The sequence below is a fragment of the Rhinatrema bivittatum genome, chromosome 9, assembly GCF_901001135.1.
Source record: "Rhinatrema bivittatum chromosome 9, aRhiBiv1.1, whole genome shotgun sequence".
Taxonomy (NCBI): domain Eukaryota; kingdom Metazoa; phylum Chordata; class Amphibia; order Gymnophiona; family Rhinatrematidae; genus Rhinatrema; species Rhinatrema bivittatum.
In genome coordinates this window covers 255,978,070-255,996,817 of record NC_042623.1, presented here as the reverse complement: position 1 = coordinate 255,996,817, position 18,748 = coordinate 255,978,070, and the positions used below count along the sequence as shown (strand labels likewise).

Genomic DNA, 18,748 nt, shown 5'->3' with positions numbered 1-18,748 from the left:
GTTCTTGAGGGAGAAGTCCATTAATTGCTATTAATCAAGTTGTCTTAGAGAATAACCACTGCTATTAATTGCATCAGTAGGATGGGATCTACTTAGTGTTTGGGTACTTGCCAGGTACTCATAGCCTGGATTGGTCACTGTTGGAAACAGGATGCTGGGCTTGATGGACCCAGTATGGCAATTTCTTATGTTCTTATTTTATGTTAACACTTTTTTTTTTTTCTGTAAATAGGGAGGAAGTCTTTTGAACTTGCATAAAAGATTCAAAGTACCTGTGATTTCCAGTGTCAGGGGAAATGAACTTTCATTTCTCCAATCATATTTTTCATTTTGGCTTTCAGGGTACATATGATATGAGGCTTTCTTTTTTGTTCAATAAAATTATACCTTGGATAAGAGTCAAACTTTTTATCAAAATGTTGTTTAGAAATTTTTTTTCTTTAAAAAATCACCTATGTATTTGCTTTGCCTGTGTACACAATCTCCTGCAACATTCAATCTACAGCAACCAAATATTCTGGATTGGGTTTCTAGCTTTTATATAGATATAACCAATACCTAATAATATTTTCCCATAAGGATCTAGCCCATCATTGGAAAAAATGAAATACAAACAAAATAGAAAATATTACTGAAAATAAACATTTGCATAAACCCTCACCTTCTCACAAATTAGTTTGTAAAATTGCAACTTCTATATATTGAGACCAGAAAATCTTATTCATGGAAGCTTGTATATAATCTTTCACTTTAGTTCTAGCATAGGACTGTATCCCAACGGGTAGATTTTATAAATTTGCGCGAGTGCGTACTTTTGTTCGCTGGATTTTATGATACGCGCGTAGCTATAAAATCCGGTGTCGGTGCGCGCAAGGGGGTGCACATTTGTGCAACCTGCGTGCGCTGAGCCCGGCGCGTGCTGCCTGTTCCCTCCGAGGCCGCTCCGAAATCGGTGCGGCCTCGGAGGGAACTTTCTTTCCACCACCCCCCCCCCCCCCCCGGCCCTATCTAAACCTTCCCCTTACCTTTGTTGGCAGATTTACGCCTGCCAAAAGCAGGCGTAAATCTGCACGCGCCAGCGGGCTGCTGGCGAGCCATCACCCGACCCGGGGGCTGGTCCGGCTGGCTCGACCGGGCCGCCAGCACGCCCCCTCCCCGCCCGTTTTATGAAGCCCTGGGACTTACGCGCGTCCCGGGGCTGTGCACGCGCCGGCGGCCTATGCAAAATAGGCGCGCGTAAATCCGATCTCCTATGAAGTTAAAGACCTCGGGGTCATTCTCGACAGTGAATTAAGTTGTAAAAACCGGATAAATAGACTAATAAAAGATGGCTACTTTAAGCTACATGTTTGAAAAAATTAAAACCACTTCTCCACAGACATGATGTTAGAACAGTCCTCCAGGCACTCCTTTTCTCAAAAATAGATTATTGCGATGCCCTTCTACTAGGACTTCCTGCCTCCATCACTAGACCCCTTCAATAGTTGCAGAATTCAGCCACCAGAATTTTAACAAATTCCAAACGATCCGAATATATAACTCCAATTCTGAAAGATTTACACCGGCTTCCAATCCCATATCGCGCTCTGTTCAAAACGCTTTCATTAATCCACAAAACATTATACAACGATAAAATGGAATGGCTCACTGCTGCATTGCACTTTCACACCCCGCAGAGAACCACTCGTTCCGCAAGTAATGCAACACTACCCATCCCCTCCCCCAAATCTCATTTAAACTCTGTAAGACAAAGGGCCATATCGATCCACAGGACCTCAGCTATGGAACTCTTCTCCAAGATTTAAGAATGGAACCGAATATCAAAACATTTAAGAAGGGTATTAAAACCTGGCTTTTCCAACAAGCAGTCACATAACACTTACATACGTACCGAATTTCTCACGCATCCTAGTTATAACATAATTTGTTATTTTTAAGTGCTTAATGGTATTTTATGATATTTTAATTGCATATTTATTTGTTGAAGTTTTTTATTGTATTTTATAGTGTGATATTTTTGTATCCTAAATTTTTACTTTTTGTCAACTGATGTGATGTACCACATGAATGTCTGTGTATAAAAATAAATAAATTAAACAGAAGCTTTAAGCGGTAACGGGCTAATTTTAAAAGGCCCGGCGCACGTAAAAGCCGGGAGAGACGTGCGCAGCCCAGCCCCACGCACACCATGGGGATTTTTAAAGCCCCTGGGCACGCGCGTGTCTCCCGTATGCGCCGAAGAAGAAGCAGCTAAACAAAAGGGGTGAGGTGTGGGCGGGGTAAGGGCGGGGCCGGGACAGCACGTGCCGGGATCGGGCAGCATGCGCCACCTGCTGCTGTATGGCAGAGTGGGGTAAGTCTTGAAACAAAAAGGTTAGGTGAAGGGGTTTTAGGGATCGGAGAGGACAGGGGGAAAAGGAAGGCAGGTTAGCTAGGGGGGTTTAAGAAAGGCCTAGTCTGTCGCCGCATGCATCTTGCAAAATCCCTTCCCCCTCCCCCCTTACATGTGCGAGACGGCACCCGTGCGCGCGGATTTTATAACATGCACATGTTGACGCATGTATGTTATAAAATCAGGGTGTTCATGTTCGCATGCCACGAACCGCAGATGCATGGACGCCTGCTGTGGGTTTAAAAATGTACCTTTCAGCGTATAAGTATAGGTGTGTAACTGAATATGCCACCTGGGAGGTAGTTGCCTTATGAAAGAGGTCCCTCGCCCTCAATGCATATAATTGTGAACGTAGTAATAAATTTGTTCCTGTTGTTCACTGTTAGTCTTTACCCTAGGGTAGATAATAAAATCACTTATTACATAACATTTCTCAAAGTAATTGCAGTCTATTTTATGACTCAGGGCTATGAATGGAACAACAAGATTAACCTTTTTGCTGCCACAAACTTACATATTGCTAAATCAGGGTGGGAAAGCAAGATGGCTGGGAATACATATATGGAGGTTTCACCATTAGAACTGTTTATTTATTTATTTAATTTATTTATTTAACTTTTTTATACCGACATTCGTGGGTACATCATATCGGTTTACAATAAATTAAGAGAAAATTACATGGAACAGGATTACATTAAGATAAAGATCATTAAAATTATCCATGGGATCTTTCTGCTGGCATTTCAACGAGGCAAGTAGATTGATTGAAGAGGATTTTTTATTGATCCTTCATAAAATCTTTTGTTTACTTTCTATCCCTCACATACCATTTTCCAACCATCAGATATTCAGCTGGTTTTCTCATTTGCTTTCTGCTGATCTGTTTCCACCTACAGATGCAAATGAAGAGGAAGGATGTTCTTGGTGCTTACTTTACCATGATAGTTCTTGCTCACTGGCACATAGCAATCCTGTTAATTGAATTCTTGTGCATAATTGCATCTGTGTAGAGTGGTGGAGGGGGAGATGAAATTTAATTTTTGTACATTCCAGAATGTTGACTTTATTTAAATAGTATAAGGGCCTGACAAAGGTGGTGGGGGGGAGAAGCCTTGCATGTGCATGTACTCATCCTCCCTTGTCCCTGGGAGTGCTGCTTTCCTTAGCAGTGGATAGATGAATATGTTTACTTCTCCCAGAGGCTTTCACATCCCTATGTAGGGCAATGATCAGAATGCGGTTATTCACCTGTTAAAAAAAAAAAAAAAAAGTTTTTTTTACCTGCATGAAATGCATACTAAATTTTCATGCTATGCAAAGAATGGCAAAATAGCCATTGTATTTCTTCTTCAGTTAAGGTTCAGGCATGATTTTTGGTGGGATATTGGAAGTACACCCTAAGGAAACACAATCTATCATTAATGTCCTGAAAACTTAGTGCATATGGTTTTTGGAGCATTACAGACAGTGACCAACTAACAAATGTGACAAATTTTATAGAGATGGAGTCTCGTGTGTGTGTGTGTGTGTGTGTGTGTGTATATATGTATGTATATATATTTTTTTTTTCTTAATGCTGTCAAGTAATTGAGTTTCTGCTTAACAATATAAAATGAAGTTTGTTGCTATTAATTTTGAGCTTGAGACAAAGCTTGTTTGCTTTCTACTTGCCTTCCAATTCTTCCAAAGCACCCTTCCTTCATGGAACTTTAGATAATTAACTTGAACATCTTCTTCTGCCACCATGCTAGAGCATTAAAGCCAAAATGGTAACAATGATTATTCGTGCCTCTTCTTGCTGTAGATTGAGAGGCAAGATGGCCATGAAGCAATCAATTTTTGTTTTAATTTAGTGTGTGGAAATAGACCACATTTGTATTTATTTGCCAAAAGATTGGAAGACAGCAAATTAGATTTTGAGGATTGAATGGAGAAATCTTTGGTGTGCTCATCTGAGAAATTCTTTATAAAGCAGAAAAGGCATTTCCTTCATCCTTCCACTAACACAAATTTAAGGTATAAAAAAAACAAGGATATAGTTGTAGTCGCCACTTTTTGTAAATCATTGCTTCTTATCCAAGCTAACTTTTTTTTTTTTTATTTACTCATTGGTTCTTTATCATTTGGGGTATTTTTAATCATACAAGATTCCATTTTTAATCCCCCAGCCTCCAACTCCCATGTCTTGCCACCAAGCTTTGTAATCTAATCATCTAACAAAATTTAGGCTGTTGCTCAACCATCTGGTCTCCTTGGACCCTGTAGATTTACTGTACAGTACCTGCCCATCAGCAAGCTGTCAGCACCAACCTAGTTTTCTGGGAAGTTGAAGCTGTTGGTACCAGCCTGTTATCTATGGTCTGCAGTATCATTCATGGTCATGCTTCCATTCTCTGCCCTTTATATTCTTATCACCTCTCCCCTTGCTTCTACTCTTGAAGAAGTGAAGGGTAGTTATTGGATTGATTGAACCATGTTTTTGGTTATGCTCTCTAGGTTGGAACATGGTGAAATTATACATATTTTACTCTCCATCTGTTATATATTAGTGTGGCCACTAGTGGTGACCCAGCAGTGTGATAGATTGGGCCTAAGGTTAGAATGTGGAATATTCCAGCTTGGAGGGTTCAGTAAGGTGTTCTAACTTTTGGGAGTGGAGGAGTAGCCTAGTGGTTAGAGCAGTGGGCTATGAACCAGGAAACTAGGGTTTGAGACCTTGGGCAAGTCACTTTACCCTCCATTGCCTCAGGAACAAACTTAGGGGTTCAGTTATCAAAATGCGATAAGGCGTTTTTGCATGCGTTAAGGGCTTATCGCATGCGAAAACAACTTTAACGCATGCAATAGCACCATATCGTATGGTACGATGCAAATTTGAAAAAGAGGAGGAGTTAGGGGCGGGAGTGGGCTGGGTTTGCCAATTTTAACTATACCTTTTTCAGTAGCATTAAGCTGTGTGATAGCTTGTGTTATGGGGTGGTAAGGTGTTAGTGCATTTTGCGATGTCTCCTGAAAGGCCTGTTTTAGTAGGTTTGAAGCTGAGAGAGAGACTGACTGACTAGCCATAAGGTCCTCTCCCTAGATAGGTATTTGTATCCCTATGGGAGGTCCACTAGTAACTCAAGGTGAGGTTTAGGTATTAGTGTAGGGGTTAGAGGCCACTTTGACATTCAACATGAGACATACGAACAGAACAGTGGTCTCTTGTGAAGATTTGATGACCTTCGGAGAGTGGAAACTCGCCCAAAGATGAGATTTGTGCAATGTTCTCTCCACCTAGCTTGATGTTACCCAGGTAGAGTGTCCATCAAGCTAGGTTGAGAGAACCTTGCACAAATCTCATCTTGGAATGAGTTTCCTCACTCCGAAGGTCATCAAATCTTCACACAAGAGCACTGTTCTGTTCGTACATCTCACGTTGAATGTCAAAGTGGCCCCTAACCCCTACACTAATACCTAAACCTCACCTTGAGTTACTAGGTGGGCCTCCCATAGGTATTTGTATCCCTATCTAGGGAGAGGACATTATAGTTAGTATCTCTCTCTTCTCTCTCTATCCTCTCTGGCACTTATCGCAATTTGCGCTAACTTAGCTCTTCACATAGGTAATTAGCGCACATTGCGATAAACTGTCTATTAGCATAAACCACGCCCCTTTTGCTATCGCATACGATACTTATCGCATTTTGATAAATACAGGCCTTAGATTGTAAGCCCTCTGGGGATAGGGAAATACCTACAGTACCTGAATGTAATCCACTTTGAAGCTCTGAAAAAAATGCGAAAAAGCGGAATCTAAATAAATATAGTGGGAAACCTAGGTTAGGAGGTTCAGGGAGAATTCAAGGGGTATATGTAAAATATAAGTGAGAGGATGGTTCTTTCTCTGAAGGGAGTTGGAATAAATTGGAAGTATAAAACTTTCTCCTACAAGGCATGAGAGGAGATAAATTGAAGAGACCTGGGAGTTTTGCTGGAGTCTCTTGAAGATTTGGAACTTGTGCTTCACAGGCACTGTGAGGGGAGTGGAGGGATGTTTGGGATATATTGGGGTCCAGCAGGAGTCTGTGTTCCTGTCTTGGAGCTCCAATGCAGGGACTGGGAAACTTCAACTATCTGAGGGGAGGGAAAGTTGTTGTCTTGGGTCATTTCTGCCAGTGTGGGTTTCCTGGGAACATTTCAGGAACTTCTGTAGCTTGTTACTGCAATCTCAGAAGCCTGGAAAGTATGGAATGGAGAGCTAATTTTGGGAGAGACTTAAAATGTGCAGGATCTGAAGTTTGGCGACTAAGTGAAGAAGACTGGACTGTGAATTGTTTGTTTGTATTTATTTATTTATTTAACATTTTTCTATACCGAACTTCATGACAAGCTTCATATCAGGCCGGTTTACATCAAACTTAGGGGTTAACTGAACATAACCAATTCTACCTGTTTCTGCTATGGACTTTGAATTTTTTGCTGATCTGGTTATTTTTCCAAGTAAGCTTTTCCTTTTGTTTGGAGCACCAGTGTCTGGCTCTAGAGGATTACACAGCAGCTGTACCTTTAATGCCAGAAGACAAAAGGTAAAACTAAACCTGTGCTTCCTGACTTAGAATTTGCAGGGGAAAACAATCAAAGGTAATTAAAAGATGCTGTCTTCCTTACTGGGTAATCTGATGGGAAGACCCAATCCACTTCACTATACTTCAGACCCGGCCATAAAACATTGAGGAGATGACGTGCCAGTAGAGAACTCTGTTGGCTAGCACTTAAGAATAGCCGGGTGACTGGAGTGGGTTTACATATAGTGAATGGGAGCCTGGCTGGACATAGCCCAGCCCACGGTACTTGGGAAGGTAACACTACAATTTCCCCAATTCCTCATAGGTAGAATGGCTCTCTCTGCAGAGCTCTAGTCCACTACCTCCAGAGCCAGCAGTTCAAATCCCAGAAGTTACCGTGCAACCAGTTACTCTGGAATATGTTTTTGTGTGAGGTAACTTCTGCCTAGTTAGCCTTACAGAAGAGCCTGCCCCCAATCCATGGGACCCAGAGACTTTATTCCCCCACCCTGGTTGAATGAATCCAGTGCTCTCTGGGGCAGGGAAGGTGATTCACCCCCCCCCCCCCCCCCAATCAAAAGGATATTAACACTAAACACACCATTTTTTTTTACTCTCCTCTGATTTAATTCTATTCTTCATAATTTTTCAGTTCAGAAAAAGTTATGTAAAAGCCTTTAGTGACGATCATCCAAGTTATGTGTGTGTTTTTTTTTAAGTAGCAAAGGATACTGATCCTTTCAATTCGACATTATCTAAGCTTGTAATAGATGGAAGTAATTACAACTTGATGGCAACTGGAAACTACAAATTAAATTCTATCCCACACCTTTCTAATACTCATGTATCTACATCATTAAAAATATCATTTCAATTACCAGTAGCAGGATTGTTGGCTTTCTCAGCAAAGGAGCTGAAGATAGAATTGTCATGGAGATAGTGATAGGTGAAAGCTTTTACGGTGACTTCCTGTACTTCTTATTTGTTCCCTTGATGAGTTATTTTTAATTTTCCAGTGCTATCCATTTTGCACCTTCTTGCTAGAAAATGTTATGCTCCTTGGATTTATGATGGGTGGTAGCAATATGGTTCCATGAAATAGGATATTGAAGTCCTTGCAGAAAAGATTTCCTGCAACTTATCACACTAGCTGCCAAGTCATGAATCTGATCTGTTACTTGTACACACATTATTATAGAAATAAAGAAGAGAAGAAGTAAAACCAGAACCCGCTTTTTCAGGGAGGAAATGTAACTTGATGGCTCTTTTCATTTATTTCTAGATGTACTACGTCTAGATGCTAAAAAAAAAAATAAATCTTGTCTTAACTTGATTTCTAGCTACAATGTCAATTCTCAACTCTTCTCTGCCCTTGCATTGTTATGGACAAAAGAGTTCCAAAATAAATTAATGAACAGGTCTAGGCATGCAGAGGATTTGGTTTATCCCATCAGTACATAATCTTGTTCTGTTCTTTTCCTCTGTTTTGTTTTTTGTTTTTCTTGAGGTCAGTACTTCCTGCTCTCAAACATGTAAATGCTTCATAGAGCAGGAATGTAATTTGGGTATCTTAGTTTTCTGCATGCCGCTTCTTAATTCATGCACTTAAAATGCCATATTAGCTTACAATTTAATTACATGAGTTTGAATATAACTATATTTAATAGAAACAATTTCACTGAATCGATTTAGAAAAATCTAACAGTTTTCTTACTATTTCCTATTTTGTAGCAATGTCTTTTCTATCTTCAGATCCAAATTATAACTGCTAAGGTATAGCAGGTGTATCCATTTTTAAAAAAGAAAGAAAAACTGTATAAATGCTGCTATTTTGATTGGCTTATATTGAAATAAGGCAAAAGGCTCCACTTTCATGTTTTCTTTTTCTATGTATGAATATATTAATTGTATTTATAATATCCCATTTAAAAAAAAAAAATTGTATATTTTAGGATGACAGGGATGTTCAATGGTTTACTTCCTTTCTGTTTCAACGGATAAAGCAAGTTAGCTTACCTTAAGCAGTATTTTCCATAGATAGGATGAATTAGCCATGCTTTCTTGGTGATGTCATCTGGGCAGCATGGGGCAGAGCTTTCTCTTAGAATGCAGAGCTGTTTTTCTGCACACATGCACATTGGTTTCCCGCTTTATCACATCTTCCCTTCAGTTGATACAAAAGCTACTACAGTGCAGCAATGCAAAAAAAAGAGGCAATCCATGGAGGAGGGTGGCACCACATGGCTAATGCATCCTGCTATCTACGGACCTCCGTTTTATGGTAGCAAACTTGCTTTAGCCATGCTTTCTGGGAGTCTCCAGCTTGGGGTTGCTATAAGTACATACACAGTCACCTGATTGAGAAATGTTTCTGAAAGGATATCGGTTCGTAATGGTACTGTGTGCAACCCACCCAGTTCATGGACAACCTTGACTTCCCATGGTATGATGCAACACTGATGAACCCAGCGAGGTGTCTGATGCTGACAGCTGGTCGAGGCAGTAGTGAGATGTAAAAGAGTAGATAGATGTCCAACAAGGTTACATTGTAAAGATGTGCAACGGAAGCTGCCGTGGCTCTAACTAGATTTCTTTTTCTGACCCAGTTAGCTTTGAGGAAAAGGACGAATAGCAGAACTGAATGCATTTAATATTCCAATTTGCTATAGTTCTTTTTGCCACCAGAACCCCTGGTGCATTTGGGTTAAATGACATGAACAGTTGAGAAGTCTGGTTATCTGAGGCTTCTTTTTGTAATAAGCTGAGGCTCTCTTACAGTCCAAGGTATGTGGCAATCTTTCACTTTCGGTGTTAAAAGGCTTTGGAAAGAATGTAGGCAGTATAATCATTTTGATTCAGATGGAAAACTGATATAACCTTTGGTAAGAAGGATGGATGCATTCACAAAGTAATTTTGTCATGGTAAAACTGTAAGTGTGGGGAATAGTGAACCAATGCTTCCAAGTTAAGTATTTCATAGCGACTAACTCCATGGACTCGATTGGAGAGAGCATGAGCTTTTCTAGGACAACATTCAAGTTCAAAGGAATCGGAGGCTTAGAGATTGGAGGTTGAACATGAATGAGTCCCTTCATGAATCTAGAGACCAACAGATAGGTAAAAATGGAGAGCCCATCCTCCAGTGCATGAATCACCGCTATTGCACTTAAATGAACTCTGATAGAGGAAGTTGCAAGTCCGGCTGCGAATAGCAAATGCAAATAGTGTAACAGGGAGATCTGCATTGGATGTAACAAAGTACCTTCCTTTTGTGTAAGTAGGTCTGTGCTGTTCCCTAAGGGGATTGATGGAAGAATGGACAGTTGAACGAGTTAAGACAACCATGGTTGTCGCAACCAAGCTGGAGTGATAAGTATAAGATAGCTTTGTCCGCAATGCACCTGTACTGTTCGAGATATTAGTGGTATTGGGGTGTTCACGTAAAAAAGGTTTCCCACTCAGGGGATGAGAAACGTCTCCTAGGACTTGGGTAGACTGAACAGAGCCTACGTAACTTCCTGTTGTTGTATTCTGTCACCAACAGGTCCATACATGACATGCCCATGTGGCGAGATCATCCGCCACCGTTTGGTGCAGGGCCCACTCAGGGGATAGAATATTCAGCTGAGTCTGTCTGCTTCTGTGTTTGCAACTCCCAGTAGGTAGGTCGCTCGCAAGTGGAGGAAGTAAGCTTCCGCCCAATCCAGAATTTGCCCCTCCTCTCTGCACAAGGTTCTGGATCCTGACCCTCTTTCTTTGTTTATGTAGAACATCGCTACCTGATTGTCCGTGTGCATCAGTGCACACATTCCACGAAGTTGAGGTGTAAATATGTGAGCAGCATTTTTTATCACTCCTAATTCTAGAAGGTTGATTTGACATTTGTGTTTTGTCTGAGATCATAACATCTGTGTTTTCAGTGTAGATAAATGGGCACCCCTTCGTTGATGTGTCCATCATTAGTTAAGTTGGTGCATCAGGAGGTGAAATGGCGTTCCTATTTGTTAGTGTTTGAGGTAGTTGTGGGTGGATCCTTGGGCTGGTAGCAAATGACCACGCCCCCAGGGGAAGATCCCGAGAGGGACCACCAGTCAGGCTCAGAGTATGGAGACACACACACTAGTTCTTTTATTAAACAGTATATTGAACCACCGGATCAGATCCATACTTTTTAATTCAAAAAGGAAATCTATTTCATCTGAAACTTCCCTCCCTTTGATGTTGACTGCTCAGTGATATGACTTGTCCTTACCTAAAGCAATGGAGGACATATTTTTAGTGTGCCAAAAAACCATCTAGAAGAGCTTATGGTTTCAAATGGAATAGGTTTTCCACTTGATGTCAACGCAATTTGGATCCGTTCACATGTGACCAAAAGAGTTACTAAATTATTTGCCCTTGGTTTCTGAAAATCTGGCCTTGCCATCTAATCAGTAAGAGGTACGTAGCTTAGACTTACCCTCTGTCTGAACATGCTATCTCCATTAATCCATCAGTATCAGTTTATGAAAGGCTTGAGGCATACTAAACCACGAGTTATAAAACACGCTAGTCTGCAGGAACTAAATGTGATCTGGGCACAATTGATGAAACTGCCCTTTGAACCATTGGAGACAGTCTCATTCAAATATCTAACATAGAAAGTAATTTTCCTGGTTTCAGTAGTGTCAGTAAACTTCAGTCTTTATTATCCTCCTTATTTATATGTAATTATTTTACAATAGGATAGTGCTCTGCACCCAGCTGAACTTTCTACCATAGGTTGTGTCAGCTTTCCATATTAGTCAAGCCATCATGCTACTTACGTTCTTCCCAAAACCTCATGTACTTAGACAAGAGAGCCCTTCATACCTTGGCTTACTACAAGAGAAGGAGCCTTCTCAATTATTCATCTCTTATGATCCCAGTAGATTGGGCATAGTAGTAGCCAAACATACATTGGCCACTAGCAGACTGCATCCTGCACTGCTGTAGGCTAGCAGGCCTACAGATTAGACACCATCAAGGCTCCTCAAGTTAGAGCCATAGCTGTATCAGTGGCTCATCTGTGAGCCATGCCTTTTGAAGAAATCTGCAAAGCTGCAACTCGTGGTCACCAGTACACATATTGATGACCCATTACTGTCTGGACAATCTCTCAAAGACTGTTTTAAATTTGGGCAGGCAGTTTTGCATAGCCTGTTCACCCAGTAGTCTACTCTTCATGGTGGGGTCTGGACTGATTATTCACTAAATGCTCTGTTGCAACCATCACTTGGGATTCCCCACATTTTATGGCTAATGCAGCTCTGTTTATTGATGGGAGAAAAAGCAAGTTTATCAGTAAGTGTTTTCTATAGATAGTAGGATGAATTGGCCATACTAGATAACTAGACACCTCCCTGGAGAGTCAACTACCTAGCTAAAATTAGCTTTAAAATCAACTGAGGGGGGGGGTGGGGATCACTAGGCAATGCCTGAGTGGGAATTCCCACACATGCTCGGTAGAGCTGAAGCTCTACAAGCTATGCGAGAAATCACTTCTGTGCCACTGGATGAAATCACCACATATTATAACTAATTTAACCTGCTTTCTATGGAAAGCACAGTTTATGGTAAGCAAACTTTTCCCAGCCCATAAAAATTTTAACTGGCACATACACGATATATATATTTTTTTGTTTTTTTTAAATTCCATCCCTTACCATTTCTGTGGTGTCTTTCTCTCTGGATCTGTGTCTGCATTTTTTCTGGGTGTGGTATGCCTCTACCTCAGTGCAGTGTGTCTGGGCTTGGGGTGTCTGCTTCTGTGTCCATATATGTACGCATGCTCCTTTTTTTTTTTTAAGCAATTTGATGAGAAACAAAATTGGGGCTTTGAGCCACTAATTAGCAGTATGACTGCCTGGTGGCTTGGCAACTGGTTCAAGAGCTGATTGATTGGCAAGATAATTTTACACCAGGCAAGGAATCCAGGATCCTTTGTGTGTGTGGGTATATGTATATATTGATATCCGTAGAAAGAATGATGTAACCCAATTTGGCATGGATGGCTGTGTGCTCCCACCCCCTACCACCACCAGTGTAGGTGATACCTTTTTTATTGGATTATTACCTACAATTGACCATTTTGGAATGGAAGTTTTGTTTTGATTACAGTTTTTATTTTGATAAGGTAGAAGTTAAAGTGGCTGAGGAAGAAGATATGATGGTCTATAAATGAGTGAAATAGAACAGGTGAATGCAAATTGGTAGTTTACTCTTTTTCAAAAAGTTCAAAGACTAGGGGACGTGCAATGAAGTTACTAAGTAGTACATTTAAAACAGAAGATTTTTTTTTTTTTTACTTAATGCATAATTAATTTCTGGAATTCATTGTCAGAAAACATAGTGAAAGCTGTTAGTGTAATTGGGTTTAGCAAAGGTTTGGACAAGTTCCTGAAGGAAAAGTCTATAAACCATTATTAAGGTGGACTGGGGAAATGAACAACTTATCCCTGGGATATGCAGCATGTAATCTATTTACCTTTTGGGATTCTGCCCTATATTTGCAACCTGGCCATGTTAGAAACACAATACTGGTCTTGAACGTCTGGTCTGACCCAGTATGGCAAATATTATGTTCTTATACTGTATGTGTGTTAGCATGCACACGGGTCGTGAACACGCACAGCAAAATATAGTGTGCACAAGAAATCCTGAGATTTGCATTATACTGGCTAGTAATGCACAAATTTGAGCATGGCTTTATAAAAATTTGTACAAAAGAAATTTTACACATGTATTCTTTCAAAAATTAGAGGGAACATTGGTTAAAAGGGACTACATTTAAAACTGTACATGGTATGCATTGTAGATATCTTCTGAAATAATTATTTTAACTCATTGGTATGCTAGTAACAGCAGTATTCATGCTATAATCCCATGTCTGAATCAACTTTAAAAATTGAAAATAAGATCATTTTTTGTGCCTTGTTTTCATATCTCACTTTAAAGGTTCTAACTCCACCCTCTTTTGCAGGCTTGAACAATGTACTTCCTTGGATTATTGTCTTTGCTGGTTTTGGAAACTTCGACCTTCAGTGTAAATGTACCTGATGAAGCCATTTCTGAGTTGTCAGTAAAGATTTACCATGAACTACGAGCAACCGGAGGAGATGAGAATATATTATTTTCTCCCTTGAGCATTGGCATTGCTTTGGGAATGGTGGAACTTGGAGCCCATGGATCTACTCTGAAGGAAATAAGACATTCCATGGGATTTGACTCCTTGAAAAATGGTATACTTGCGTGTGTCTCTCTTTTTTTTTTTTTTTTCTCATATATTTTCCCCCATTTCTTGCTCGGGAATATAATGGTTAGTTTAACTTTCGGCAAATGTAGGTATGCATAATTGACAGCAGTATTTTTCTTTTAATAAAGAATCTTGTTGTAGGCACCAGTGGGAGAAATGCTTAACTTTGTAGAACTCTAAGGACTATCAATTTCAAACTTTGTATTTATAACTGAGTAGAGAAGTATCATAATTCAAAACCATTTAGGAAAAAAGTTGTTGTCCCACTTGAAATTTTCAAAAATGAAAGGAGGAAATCCATTTATAACTCACTGGCTTCGAATTTTGATCAAGATAAGAGTTTCCATACAACCAACTGCACTAGGCCCTGCATCTATGAATAAATAGTAGTAGTAAAACTTGATAAGTAAATATTCCTATTCTAGGAAGACAGAAATTGATCAAACATGGATTCATTCTCCCAGTTTCTAGTTTTGAGCACTGTTCTTGTTTTCCCTATAGTGCATAGGATATTTTAATAATTTTGTGAATTTGATCAGTTCATTACATTTTTTTTCTCAACCGTTTTTGCATGTCTTGTGTGTTTTTGTAGGTGAGGAGTTTTCATTTTTAAAGGACCTTTCTGATAGATTAACTGCAGAGGAAAACCACTATGTAATGAAAATTGCCAACTCCCTCTATGTACAGAATGGATTTCATCTCCATGACAAATTTCTGCAGTTGATGGAAAAGTACTTCAGGGCACACGTAGAAAATGTAGATTTCAGTCAGGGCTCAACTATAGCCAATCACATCAACAAATGGGTGGAGAATCACACAAATAGTAAGTTTCATTTGTTTTCCCTTGTGCTATTTAGAATTTTTTTTGAAAGTTTTAAAAACAGTAACAAGGCATAAAGAGGTGTTTTCAGAGGCAACACTGTAAAAAAATAAATTATTTTTTAAATATTTTTGTGATTGTGAGGGCTTTTTGGCTATATCTCGCTCATACACAAACCTATATTGAGTTTAAATTAATGTAAATCTTAGGTGAAATCTAAGTGTTCCCCTCTAACTTCCAAATCTGTCTATTAATATTTGCCTTCATGTTTTGACCTTCAAGAGTAAAATGTTCACCAATATAGTGCCACCCAGAAATACATTTTTACTTCCAGCGAGAAAACACAAATATAAATAGGCTATAAGATGTTCCATCCATGCCCATTAAGGAGAAACCTATAGTATGTTATCTCAAATATTTTAAGATGGCTTGTGCCAAAATGTTAAATTTTTCTGCTCTGCTCTCTGCCGCTTCATTAAACCCATGTGAGGCACCAGATAACTGCAATGAGGTGACCACAGAAACAGAGTATAATGACAGGAACTGTAAGGCCCAGCTTCATTCCTGGCATATTTTCATAGACCCCAGTTGATCTTTTGGCTTTCCTTCTCACTACTTCACCACTAGGGATCTTCTGTGCTTTTCATATGCCATTACCCTTTCTTTTTTTTTTTCAAATCTCTACTACCTTCTGTATGGGAAGTCATTCCAGGAAGAAGGCACAAAGGGATAAAAGACCCACAGAATGTAAATGCTGCTGTATATTGAGGGTTGTGAAAGGGGGAGAGCATTGTGAATCTGTGATTTGAAAGAGGGGTCGGAAGTTCTGAAGAAGTACGGAAAGCAGAGTCCATATACTGACACTTTAAATTATTTTATCGGAACCTATTAACCTATTCCCTTTTTATAATGGATCATACAAATCCAAACACTTAAATCAATTCTGAAAAGAATGCTACTTTAATTACTCTTCAGATTCATGCATGTTGTACATAGTATTCATGTTATAAAGAGATTACAAAGCCTGTTTTAACTCTGGAGTAGCAATGTTACTAGATCTTTTGTAAATCTTCCAAATTTTGTTCATCAATACCAAAACATAATATGGAAAATGCTAAAAATGTTGGTTAAAATTAGAAGCTTTGACTTATTTAATCATTTATCATTGCTATTTTATTGTGGTGTAGTTACATTAATTCGAGAGATACTGGTATCTGTATATTCATTTTTCTTAAACGCCCACAAGTAGCCTGTTGATTAAATTAGTTATATTTTAAACATATGAGTTTTATAAAACAGTGTTTATTTTAATTATAAAAACACAGTAGTAAAAAATTGAAAATGTATATGTATACAATGTTGTCACCTCTTGTATTTGTGTGGGAACTAGAGAATTTTAATGTGAGATTGCTGTAGGTGATCAGTAAGCACTTCCTCTCTAATTTGACAGACCGTATAACTGATCTCTTCTCATCGAGGGATTTTACTGCCTTTACAAAGATGGTCCTTGTCAATGCTGTCTACTTTAAGGGCAATTGGAAGTCACAGTTCAGGCCCGAGAACACCAGGGCCTTCTCATTTACCAAAGATGATGAAAGTGACGTACAGATTCCCATGATGTACCAACAGGGTGAATTTTACTATGGTAAGCAGCAGAAAGGCCTGTTTGAATGCTGCATGTTCTTGCTTTTAAGTTGTGTTAACCATATCTTAGGTATGAAAAAAAATAGTTGGCTACTATTTGTACAAGTAGATTACCAATTGTACCTTGCAAAATTTCCTTTATCACAAAGGAGAGAAGGGCAAATCAGCTTTTGTTGATTTGCTAATAAAATTTAACTGAAATGTATTGAGTTGTCTTTTATTCACCATTATTTTTAACATATAAATGTAATGTCATTGCAGAGAACTTGTACCATGGCAGAGGCCCAGTTGTATAAAACAAAGATGAAGATTGCCAGTGTTCATTTAGGTCCATTTATTGCCTTGCAGAGGCATTTCTAATTTTAGTTATTTGATTTATCAAGTTCAGACTTTTGGGACAGAGAAATTTAACCTATTTTTTGCCTTTTATTTTTGCCTTGTTAACAATTCTCACCCACTGCTCCTCCCTGTCCTTTATTTTCTGACAGTGTTCAGACGCATTTTTGGGTAAAAAAAAAATTAAAACTTAACATTTTCTTTTTGATTTTCTTTTTTCTTAAATCTTTTGAAGTGAGTATGTTCTAATCATAGGAAGCAAGTGCCATTTTTGAGTCCAGGAATTTAGGTTTTCAACATAACAAAGTCTCCCATTTTTGTTTGTAAGGTTTAGGGAGCTAACTAAACTTTTTTGTACCACATCCTTTTTACTAACTGTAAAATCTTTGTCATGACCTGTTTCTCACAGGACAAGCAGGATGGTAGTCCTCACATATGGGTGACATCACAGGATGGAGCCCAATCACGGAACACTTTTGTCAAAGTTTCTAGAACTTTGACTGGCACCTACTGGGCATGCCCAGGATGGCACTAACCCTGCAACCAGCAGGGGTCCCCCTTCAGTCTTCTTTTTTCCACGCAGCAGTAGCCACGCGGGTTTAGGAGCTCTACAGAGATTCCTGACAGGAATTTTCATCACGGAATTACTTAATAATTTAATACCCCACAGGGGTCCCCATATTGAATTTTTACTTCCGCAGTGGTCCGATAAGTTTTTTTTTTTTTTTACCCGATTCCGGTCGATTACCATCTGGTTTGGCCCTCGCAGCCTACTGGCCGTCGACCGCATCGCGGCTAAATTTTTTGAGGGGCCATGGTGTCGGGGTTCCGTCGATGCCCCGACTGCACTCGCACAATGTCCATTACCAACCCTCACAAGGTCTGTGTAATGTGCTTAGGGAGCGAGCATGATGTCCTTACTTGCACCAAATATGTGCCCTTATGACACCAAAAGGTCGTAAGGCTAGAGTGGAGAAGATGGAACCCCTCTTTCGGTCACAAACCCCGACGCCATCCATAGCCTCGACGTCATCCGAGCCGACACAGTCTACGTCGCGCCAGTATTGTGCACCGACCGGTGTCCGACCAGCATCAACGACTCCACGGCCATCGACTCCCTCTGTTCCTCCTCAGGAAAAGGACCAAGGAGATTGTCTGGAAAAGCATCGACACAGTAGGTCTCAGACCATCGACGCAGGCAAGCCCTCGACGTCGCCACAGTCTGAGTCGCCTGCCAAAGAAAGCCTGTCCAGAAAAGGCAACGTCCCTATCTGGGTCCGGGTCACCGAGGCAACCTTCACCTGGCAGGTGATAGGAGCCGCGATTCCACCTCCAACGTTGGTCACTTCGGCTACGCCTCCGCTGCCTCCTCCAGCATCGGGGCTTCGCTCTCCAGGTTTCCAAGATGAATTGGATCAGATGATTCAAGAGGCCATCGGCAGAGTGATACAAGGCTTCAAGATTCCTCCGATGCCAGTGCCGATTCCTGAACCGGCTACTGATCCAATTTCTGTAGCACTGGCACCGCTACTGAGGAGGATGGAAACGCTGCTCGCCGCTTTTCCTCCGATGGATCCGGGGGCACCGATGGGTCCGGTGCCCTCCTCCCCAATTCCTCTCATCGACAGAAGAAGGAGAAACACAGTTATTCCTTCCTCCATCGGGAGTCCTACCGATGCCTCAGTCACCGATAGCATCTTTGCTACCATCGATGCCCTCTGTGCCTCCATCAATGC

At 40.2% G+C, this 18,748-nt stretch overlaps 1 protein-coding gene across 4 annotated transcripts in view; it reads left to right on the top strand.

The window, feature by feature from the left end:
- The window catches only part of SERPINI1 (serpin family I member 1), a 118,746-nt gene that overhangs the window by 40,921 nt on the left and 59,077 nt on the right, over nt 1–18,748 (top strand). For 3 of the 4 annotated variants that reach the window (XM_029615007.1, XM_029615008.1, XM_029615005.1), the window contains exons 2-4: nt 13,940–14,198; nt 14,805–15,035; nt 16,483–16,677. In XM_029615007.1, the coding sequence (XP_029470867.1) occupies nt 13,949–14,198; nt 14,805–15,035; nt 16,483–16,677 (676 nt within the window). In that variant the 5' untranslated portion in view covers nt 13,940–13,948. Of the gene's footprint in view, nt 1–10,483; nt 10,602–13,939; nt 14,199–14,804; nt 15,036–16,482; nt 16,678–18,748 lie in introns of all 4 variants that reach the window. The other variant, XM_029615006.1, reaches the window with a different exon arrangement.